The following is a 10,561-nucleotide window of genomic DNA, read 5'->3' as shown; positions in this document are numbered from 1 at the left end:
TCCAGAAGGAAAAAGGACATTCCAGCCAAACAACGTACCTGCAATACTCTCACGCTGGTGCCCACCACGAACAGGCGTGGTGCCGACTAAAGGTTTTCTAATTAATAACCCATATTTATTTTACCTTTATGCTTTTGTAAATGGCATTCAGTATCCAGTCTGAATTATAATTGTAAAACAAAAATATAACATCTAAGTGGGTGGGCAGGAGAAAGCATGAAAATGAATGTTGGGGAAGGAAACATACAGCCACGTGCCTCAAACGACAGAAAACTAAAACAAAAATAATCGCATCAAAAAGTTGACAAAGATCCTGTAGAGAAGAGATTTTCAAAACCGAACTAGACAGACAAAAAAAAAAAAAAAAAAAAAACCTAACAAAAAAAAGAGAGAGAGAGAAAGTGGTGAAGTTTTGCAGCTGGTGTGCCTAGCATTGCAACGGGGTCACTGCTGTGGCCGTCTGGCCTTTGCACTACCGGGTGCCCCGTGGTGAACAGCCTCGTCTATTTGTCACAACGTGCACTGGCCTCACCAAATAATAATCACATAAACAATAGTATCGATTATCTTTTTTGATGGGTCGTGGCATGAAAAAGTTTGAGAAATACTGGAGTATTGACCACAAGACGAAGAGAAGTGAGAAAAATCCTCCTATAAAATCAAAAATAAATAAAGGAAAATTCATAATAGAATAATCAGAATAGAATAATCAGATTGTGCTTAAATATATACAGGGAGGAAAAGAGTACAGCTCTCTGTTGCAACGTGGTGCTAAAAATAGATGATGAAATGCTTATTATTTGAGCCGGAAGGAATCTTAAAGGTTACGACGGTTCTTGAACACTGGCTGTGCAGTGGTGTCTGGACAGGTCTGTCTCCTCCTGGGGGGTGGGGGGTGCAGGCTCCTGGCTTGTGGGACTGTCGTGGGTCCCACGGGGGCCTGTGGCTGCACCACAGGCCACACAGTGGCTGGTAGAGCGTAAGCATATAATTCATGTTTGTTGAATGGATGAGAGAATTAGAGCAGTTGGTTCAAGCATTCATTTTACAAATGTTCAGAGAGGCAAATGGACACATACATGGTTAATGGTCAGATGTCACCAGGGAGCGGATCCCAGGTGTCCTTGCCAGTGCAGAGCCCATTATACCTCCTCTGCCATACTCCCTTCGCGCCACACATCCTACTAAGGAATATAAAGAGAGGTCTGCACAGAACATGGTGTGGCCAGGACTTCAGAGCCAGCTCCGCAGGTCCTTGCTCTCTCCCTTTCTGGGGATCACAGCAAAACCATTGCTTTCTAAATCCCAGTTTCCTTCTCTGTGAAATATTGTGGTTGAATCAACTCATTTACGCCACCTCTCAGTTGAAAGGGAGACATACAATCCTACCCCACTTCCAAAACACAAATCTCTGCCATTAAGCCTCGTTTGCAAAGGAAAAATCGAACTGAAGCCACCTCTCATACTGACCCTTCAAATGAGCATCCGTTGGTTTTTTGAAATGTCTTCAGTGTTTACGAAACTTTGCACACAAGGAAAAGAGCTGCTACGTACCTTTTAAAAAATCTATCTGACTTTTCTTTGGAAAGTGGTATAGAACTTTCAGGAAGATAAATTTTGAAGGACTTTAATTCATTATGTGAGTTTAGCTAAGTCAGTTTTTGCCTGTACCCACAAAGCTAACATTTAGTTCCTATTTAAGACTATTCTTAAATCAAGAAACCAGCTTTTGCCTATCTGTCTATATTTTTTCTATCTTCAAGACTGTTTACCAAAATAAAGGCTGAGCTTTCGAAAAGGGACACGTTTTCCAAAATCACTATTCTAGTCTCAAATACTAAAAACTCTGATGTCTATCTGTGCCTGATGGAAACGACTCCAAGTCTAATCTCTCTAGACTGACCAGGCAGGAGAAAGGCCAAAGGCAGCTGCTAAGCGGGCGCTGAGCAAGTGTGTGCCCCCGTCCTCCCTCCTCCTCTCTGTCCTCCCTTCCCCTTGCTTCTGCACCTCCACAGCCTGCACAAAGGCCTCCCGGGATTAGCCGGCCCAAAATAGCCCTAGGTAAACACACCACCTGTCCAGGAAATTAAAACACTTTTGCCTACGATCTCCTCTTCCTTTTGCAAAACCGGTTCTCTAATTCTTTCCCGTGCAAACTGAATGTCTTCTTTATTTTCTATAGCAAACAAAACATACATCATTTATCTTTAATTTTCCCCTCTCCCCTCTTTATTTGTGATCATCTAATCTATTTCTAGATTGCAGCTGAAATGAGACTTACGCTGTCCCCTGAATTTTTAGAGAAAGACCCAAGGATTTTTGGACAGGGACTAACGTTGTCTTACAGTAGGATAAATGTCATAATATACAGTAACAATCCCCTCATTTGAAAAAGGTTTTATAGCTTTCAATATGCTGTGAAATCATCTGAAGTTCAGTTACAAGTTGAGGGATAGATATTATTGTCCCCACTAGAGACGACACATGAATGATAGTTTTTCATGCCACAGGTCACACAGCTGGTGACAATCTGTGTAAGTTTGTAATCCAATGATCCTAATTCCTAATTGATGGCTCTTCTATTGCGCAAAGCAACAATGTTCCTCTGTTCCTTTTTAACAATCAGGGAAGAGAGAAATGGCTTATTTCTATTATAGAAGCATTAGTAAGGTTTCTCCTCTACTCCTTTGTTTTGGTTCAGTGTATGATCTTACCAAGAAGTGACAGTCTGGGAAGCATTTATGATCTCAACCTTTACTAATATGAAGAGAACAAGAGTATGAGGGGCAAGTATGTCCCCACTGTTCTGCACCTTTGCACTCCCATCTGAGGGTGTCTTTGCCCTGTCTTACAAGTTTGACCTAAAATGTCCTGGTTTGAACAAGCCAAGCTCACTCTTCCTATCAAGTTCCACGGACTGTATTTACAGCGGGGACTCCTGCCTGTGGCTTTGGATCAACCTAGGTGGCAGGAATCTATTTTCTCTGCTTTCCTTTACATAGGAATAAGTGCGGAAGTTGATTCTTTTCCGAAAAAAGAGAACTCGGATGTGAAAATGAGGGCCTCGTGGTGATTGAACAAGCCTGGAATAAACGCAGCAACCCCATTCAAGGAGAAGCGACAGCTCCACCATCATCTCCCCTCTCCTGGAGATCACACTCGTGTGTGTGTGTGTGTGTGTGCGTGTGTGTGTGTGTAAAAGACACTCACCCTAAGAAAAAGTGTTCCAATCAACTGAAAAGTGAAAAATAGTTTAAAAAATCCAGTCCCTTTGTATAAGCAATTTCCAGAGGAAGAGAGGGAAGAAGCATTTCTGCAGATTCTAGAAAACCTGCTGAATGAGAAAACATCTGTCTTGGACTCTCTTTACTTCTGGGGACCAGACTAAAGGGGTTTCCAATGATCTCCCAGGACGGTTGGTGCCTCTGTCGCTGGGGCTGCCAGGAACAAAGAGCGAGGCTCACTCCAGGAACTCGGGCTGGGTGGCCGTCTGCCTGCCCTGTCACCTCCACCCACCGCGGAGGGGTCAGGTCACCTGCCTCCCACTCTGGGGGGCCGGGGGGGGGCACTCAGGCAATTTGGAAAGGTCCAGGGAAGGGCTGGCTGTGGGCACTGAGGAGTATGGACGGGAGGAAATCTGGCAGGAAAACTAGCTCCTTCCTAAGTGGACGGGGTTTGTTCTATTGTTCCAGAACGCCCCTTTCTGGAACCAGCCTCCTCTGCTGTAAGTCTCCCACCTAAAGGACAAAGAAACAGGACTGTCCTTGTTCTCTTAAGCCTGATTATCAAAGTACGATTCACTCACCAGCAGCCGCTTCGTTCTCCTCTCCGGGGACCGCTCATCATCTGTGCTCCACCACGAAGCTCATGGTGGTGCCGTCGAAGGACGGGGGAGCGATGAGCCGCGGCCCCAGGGGCTGCGAGGTGATGCTGATGACGGGCTTGCCGTGCAGCTGGGCAAAGCCCTTGGCCCCCACGAGCTGCGATGTGGCCACGGGGGCCGAGGAGGAAGAGGAGGCCGGAGACTGACCGGAAGCCATGAAGTACGGGGCCTCCGGGAAGGTGGCAGCTGCCTCTTTGCTGGGGGCCTCTGGCGCCATGGGGGAGAGCTCGCCGCCCCCGGGAGCGTGAGCAGCGGGCGTGGGCTGCAGGGCGTTGGCGGGCAGCACCGTGGGCAGAAACCCGGGGTAGATCATGTAGGTGGGGCCGTAGGCCCCGGGACTCAGGGCCAAGGGAGGCACGGGGAAGGACATGGGAGCCACCGCCTGCTGCCGGGAGGTCATGGGCACATCCACGTACTGCCCCGTCTCGGGGTCAAACAGTCTCCGGGTCAGGGGCTGTACTGGCGTGTCCACCAGGTAGTACTGGCCGGTGGTCACATCCAGGAGCATCTTGCGCTGCGTCTGCTGAGGCTGTGGCGGCTGGAAGGGGTCTGTGGGGACCGCAGCCGGGCCTGCGGGTGCCGGGGCAGGCATGCGGGGCGGGGAGAAGCAGAGGACCTGGGGCTGGGCCCCCTGCAGGGCGAAGGGCAGTGGCTGCTGGTGGTAGATGGCGGTGGGGGGATGCTCCGGGCTCTGCGGCCCCGTGGGGGCAGCCACCGTCCCCCGGGGGTTGTCGGGCTTAGTGCGCCAAGCTGGCCGGCTGGTTCCACTGACCTGGGAGCCTTTGGGGCTGCCGGGGACCTGACTGCGGGCGCTCAGGGGGGGCAAACTGCAGAGGGTGGCGGCCGAGGACGTGGGGGGGCCCTCCCTCGCAGCCCCAGGCCTGCCCGGCAGCTCCCCTGCAGCGGAGCTTCCTTTAAGGGGGATGGCCAGGTAATTGCCACAGTCACTGTTGCTCTTCTCCAAACCGCCGCCACTTTTCCTGGTGGTCACCTCATCCGGAGGTGCCTGGGTGGCCGGAGAGATCCTGAGGGACCGGAGTCCCTGCGATTTGATGCCCTTGGCCGCCGCGGAAGGACTCTCTGGAGAGGGCCCTTGTGGGAACTTGCCGGCGACGCCCCCCGTTTTCTGGGTGCTGCTGGCACTCACCGTGAGCACGTTCCGCGAGCCGGGGAGGGGCGGGAGGGGCTGCAGGGGCTGCGTTCGCTCCACGTCCTTGTGGACCGGGGGGATATAGAGAGACCGCGGCCGCTGCCGGGCCAGGTTCTCAAAGGCAGCTGCCCGGGCGGACACGCTCTCAGCGCTGGGGTTGGAGTTTCTCCGCTGCAGACGTTCTAGGGGGGGCCCTCGCGGGCCCGTGTCACCTTTGTGTCCTGCGCCCCGCTCTTCCGCCTCACCCAGCCGTCTGGCCGGCTTGTCGTGGTCTCCCTCAGCACCTACACCCCCTTCCCTCTCCTCGCTGGCAATGAGCGACAGGACATGGCTGTTCGTCATCGTGGGCAGAGGATCGCTTTTGCGCTTCCACTCGTTCCTGTTGAAGCTGTACAGCTCCTCCATGGACCTCACCGCGGCCGTCAGCTTCTCCAGGGCATTGCGGGCTGGCTTGGGGGCTTTCCCTTCCTCCTTGACCTCCTCGTCCTTGAGCTTCTCTGGGGTCTTCTGGGCAGAGGCCTTGGAGACGATCTTGAGCACGGGCAGGTAGGAGCCCTGCTCGGGCTTATTGGGGGCAATGGTGGCCACAGGCAGCCTGCCAGATGCCCTGTGGACCAAGACCGTCCCTTCCGGGGAGGAGGGATTCAAGACGCTGCTGCTGCTGCTGCTGCTGCTGCCGTTCTTGCCCATGCTGTCCCTTGGCTCTCGGTCCGTGCTGTCCTCCCTCTGGTTCACTACGGCCTGGCACGTAATCACCAGCGGGGACAGGGATCCGGATCCACCAGCTGCAGCAGCCAGCTGCCGGGGTTTGGGCCCTGTCAGTCCCTGCTCTGGAGTAACACTGCCCTTGTCACTGCTGTCCCCTGACCCTTTGATTAGTTTCCTGACGTCTCTCACCTGGTGCAGAGGGCCTTGAGCCTTGGACTTGTCTCTAACGTCTCTCACTTGGAAATGGGGCACTTTTTCCAGGTTGTCCCCGCGGAAGAGTTTCTGCTGTGCCCTGCTGTTGTCCTCAACGGTCTTGAAGAGGTTGGAGGCGCTGCCACCGGCCAGCTTGGGCGTGAGCAGCTTGGCAATGTTGAAGTCCGAGCTTGGCTGCTGCACACTGCCCAGCCGGATCTTGATCTCGGGGGCCTTGGGCCTGATCACGGCCGTGGACGTGGCCTGGGCAGCAGGGTATTTGGTGGCCTGCTTCCCCGGCTGCTTGTCTCTGGGCGTCTGCTGGATGTTGGGGACAAACAGGCGAGACATGATGGTCGACTTGCTGGCAGAGATCTCCCCGAGGTCCGCCCTCCAGTCGCCCCCTTTGGGGAGCTTCAGCTTCCCGACGGCCGCGTGCTCTTCGCGCTTCTCCGCCTCCTTCTCCTTCCAGGAGCGGAACGCGCTGTTCTGGCTGCGCAGGAAGATGCCCTTGACCGTCTCCGAGGCGCTCTTTTTGATTTCACACACTTCCGTGTGTCCCTCGGCGAAACTCCGGCCGGAGCCCGCGCTGCCCTCCCGCGGAGTGCTGGCTTTGAACACGGGGGACCGAGACCCGTCCCCGCCCGCATCCGCCGCGCTGGCCACCACGCACTCCGAGCCCGCGTCCGAGTGGCGGGAGCTCTGTCGCTGCAGCCCGCGCTCCCGCGGCCTCTCCGCCCCGGCGGGGCCCTCGGCGTCCCTGGGGGCGCCGGGCAGGTTGCGCTGGGACGTATCGGTGACCTCTCCCCTCTCCATTTTGAACTCGTGCTCCCGCTGCATCTTCTTGGAGATGACATTTTTGAGCAGACTGGAAGCGAACCTGGACTTCTTCTGGGGGCCGTCGGCGCGGGAGGCGGGCTTGCTGCCCTCGGAGGCCTCTGAGCCGTCGTCCGTGTACACAGACCCCGGCCCCTTGCTGGAGACTTTGGTGGCCCTGCAAGGCCCGGTGGCGGAGCTGGCTTTGCTGTCACTGCGTAGGTTCAGGGGCTCGAGGAGGGTGACGACACGGGCGCCCGTCTGCACCTGCTTCTGGAAACACAGGGGTGTCTCCACGTGTTTGATCTCCCCCTCGACTTTGCTGACCACAAACTCCAAGGCCTTGGTCTGGGACTTCTTGGCCTGGATGTAGAGCTGGTCTGCCCCGGGCCTGGCCCCGCCACCCTTCCTCAGCCCCGCAGCCACCGAGGCCGCGCTGCCCCTGAGCAGGCCCTGCTCCACCCGGGCGCCCACGCCCCCGCATTTTAGGTCCAGGAAGGTCGACCAGCGCCCAAAGCCCACTTCGGAGAGCGTGGCGGAGGACTCCCGGGAGCTGATGTTCAGGGCCTCAAAGTAGGGGTAGGCGAGGCTGCGGAAGGCCCGGGAGGTCAGGTTACGCACCTCTTTGTCCGCGTCGTCCAGCTCGCTCACGGCGCTGGAGGCCCCGCTGGAGTAGTCCACGAGCTCCTTGGCCCGGATGGCCCCGCACCGGGTGTGCAGGCGAGCAGGGACGGCGATGAATTTCTTTGCATGGTCCTGAGCCACGGCTGCAGCCGGGGTTTGCTTCAGCGAACTTGAATTGTGTTCAGCAGCTGTAGAGACGCGGAGGCTCATGTCGCCTTCATGCTTGGCAGCGTAAATAATGTTTTGCTTTGCACGCACGTTGCTAGGCTCATTTATAGCCCGGGAAGTCGGTTTGATTGATAGGAGGATCTGGCCTGCTGCACTCCCGCAGCTGCTCGCGGCGGCGGCTGTCCCTGAAGCTGCCCCCGGGGACTCGGGCTCGCTCAGGAGGGCCGTGCCAGGCGCAGTGGGTGGGGGCGTGGGGCCGTCGTCAGAGGGGCCGCTGCCCACTTCGGTGCTGCTGGTGTCGCGACCACTGCGGTCTGCGTCGGGGCGGGCCACGTCGCTGCTGGTGGGGCTGGGTGTCCGGGTGGCGTTGGTGCTGGGAGTGGTGCTGAGGTAGCAGCTGTTGTCGTCATCCTCTTCGGTCAGGGTGGTGACGTCCCCTGGGGTCTCATCGCTGCCACCGAAGGAAGCATAGTCCACGAACGAGTAGATCACGTTGTTGTCCTCGAAATCCCAGCGGGAGGCCAGCCCCACGTCGAAATCCATGTCCTGTTCCACCTCACTCAGCTGGATCTCATGGGTGGTGATGTAGTGAGCCTCTTGTTCTTTGGGGGGGTCCCTGCTGCCCTGGGACTTGGCAATAATGTCCCTGCACTCTGTGCCCTCTCCTTCCCCTCCTCCCCCTCCCCCCACTCCTGATCTCTTCCCTCCTTCTCCTCCCCTGGGCTGGCAACCTTCGCTCTCGCTCTCAAAGCCTAAGGATGAAGAGGAAGTGGCCAGAGCCCCAGCCGATGCGGTGGAATCCTCCATTTTGGAAAGGCCACCATCCTCTTCTTCTTTGTCCACTGGGGAGGAGGATGAGGAAGATGAGAAGTTGCCACCCTCATCAGTGGCAGAGAGCTGGCATCTGGAGGGTTCGGAGGAGGCAGGGTTCTTCTGGGGGGTTGGAGCCTTGCACTCTCGGCTGCTCGGTTCCTCTTGGGCTTTGTCCTTTGGGCTCCCAGGGGCCCTCTGATCCCCCGGGCAGGGCCCCGGGGTGAGTTTCACGGTCCCGGGACTCGCCCCCTGGACTCCAGCTGAAGCGCGCATCTCCGCATACTTCGCGTCTGGCTGGGAGGAGGCTGCAGGCTCGGGCAGCGGCCGCAGCTGCTGCGGGGGCTCCGGGCTGTCCGGAGCTCTGGTCGCCCCGTCTTCCACCTCCACCAGGCTGGCCTGCGCATTCCGCTCAGGGGTGGCGGCTTCCATTCTGAGCCCTCTCCCGGGTTTCAGCGACAGGAAGAGGCAGTGGTGAGCGCTGGGGATGTCCCGGGTCCCTCTGTGGCCCCAGAGGGGCTGCAGAGTTGCCCGAAGCAGGGTCCCACGTGCGTGGGCTGGCCCTAAGGCTGTAGGCACCGCTGTCACGGCTGCCACCACCTCCCAGGTCTTCAGCCCCTGTGTCGGGGAGGCAGCGAGCCCGAGGGACGTGGGACGGCGCCTGGCTGGGGCGGCGGCAGAGGGGGTCGGTGGCTGAGGGGCTGCTGCTCTGGCCGAGACTGCGGCCAGCGTCCCGCAGCTGAGCTGTCCTGTCCAGTTGTTTGCCCGGCAGCGTCGGCAGTGACAAGCCTGAATGCCATCGGCCACGGAAGGAGCAGCATCTGTAGGTCGACCCTGGGACTCCCAGAAATGAAAGGAAAGCATGTGCCGTTTCTCGTGAAGTCTGGTCCCTTCCCTGGATGGGGCGAGAGAGGGTCACGTCATTCCAGAAATATTTTTAGTGTCGGTTCCCTGGCCATACCGCAATCGCACTCGAGGGTAGGAAGAAGCTCTAAAGAGATGAAAAGAGAAGGTTGGGGGTGGAGGAGGCTTGTGGGTTCTCATTCAAATCAACCAAATGTTCTATGTGATCTATTATAGAGACGTCTAGCAAGTACGAAATTATTCCGTCCTCGCTGCCATCTTTCAGTCTCAAGTCTCTGATTAAATGGGTTTGTTTTTCCTTGTTCTTGAAATTCAAATTTTGCACTGCATTTCAAATCAACTAAGGACATTCCGGAAATATTTCAACATCTCCCTTGTACATATATGGTAGCTTTATATTTGCCGCAAAAATCTATGCATTTCTTTTCCTTTGGAGAGCCAAATCAGAGGAGTTTGGGTAATAAAACTTTTCATAGGATTAGACTATTCCATCCCTCTTTCCCCAAAGATACACTCTATGAAATATGGTTGTTTTTTTTTTTTTTTTCCAAAATAGGAAGAATGCCTTCTAGAATCTTTACTGTGTCGACTAAAAGTATAAAAGGGCAGTTTTCCAGGACCTAAAACTTAACACTTTAAATAAACTTTTCATTATAGTCACTAAAAAGGAGCACATGGAGCCAAAATTGCTACGATTTCAAATCCCTACAAATACCTGATCAATCTCAAAAAAGTTCCCTGAACTTGTAAAACCGTGGACGACAATAAACCCCCAATTAAATATAGCCTGACTGCAGCCTCCTGATTCAGTTTCACTGGCTGAATTCCAGGCCCCGCAGGGCACAGAGTCAAAAAACGGAAAGAACAAGGAACACACTTACCCGGCAGGAGTACAGTGCGGCTTGGAGGGAGGTCCAGAGAGGAAATGTGACCCCTGGCATGCCCCAAGGAAACGAGGCCAGAAGCCCAGTTCGCTAGCTCGGAGGGACATCCATTCCAGATAATTCAGTAGTTGTGCAGGAAAATTTGCCGGGTGACCCAAGATAGGGGGCCTCGCCGGCCATCCTCAGTGCAGATTCCCCGGGTGCTATCAGTGAAGAACGACTCCTGATTTTGGTGAGATCTGGCCTTGATCACCTGCCAGGCCCGGTTCCACCACTATACATAGTCTATGTGTCACTTACGCCGATTGAATAAAGCACTATTTTAAACATCCACATTTGTGGGGAACAAAAATAACATCGTCAACCATCCCTCTCCAACATGAATGCCACCCCCACATAGAAAAATGTTCCTTCCTCTGAACAGGCGTGTGGATAGGTATGGAGTGGGAGCCCCTGGCAACC

At 55.2% G+C, this 10,561-nt stretch overlaps 1 protein-coding gene across 1 annotated transcript; it reads right to left on the bottom strand.

Moving 5' to 3' along the window:
- Nucleotides 1–3,842: 3,842 nt before the first annotated feature.
- C13H4orf54 (chromosome 13 C4orf54 homolog) lies at nt 3,843–9,215 on the bottom strand. Its single transcript, XM_069485457.1, has one exon. It carries the CDS (start codon nt 9,213–9,215, stop codon nt 3,843–3,845), a length of 5,373 nt encoding a protein of 1,790 aa, XP_069341558.1.
- Nucleotides 9,216–10,561: the final 1,346 nt, after the last annotated feature.

The sequence above is a fragment of the Eulemur rufifrons genome, chromosome 13, assembly GCF_041146395.1.
Source record: "Eulemur rufifrons isolate Redbay chromosome 13, OSU_ERuf_1, whole genome shotgun sequence".
Classification (NCBI taxonomy): Eukaryota; Metazoa; Chordata; class Mammalia; order Primates; family Lemuridae; genus Eulemur; species Eulemur rufifrons.
Note: the sequence above shows the minus strand (reverse complement) of the source record. Positions and strands in the feature narration are given on the sequence as shown.

Bases quoted from the DNA above. Each gene is read 5' to 3' on its own strand.
- C13H4orf54 (XM_069485457.1), bottom strand. From the start codon at position 9,215: ATGCTTTCCTTTCATTTCTGGGAGTCCCAGGGTCGACCTACAGATGCT.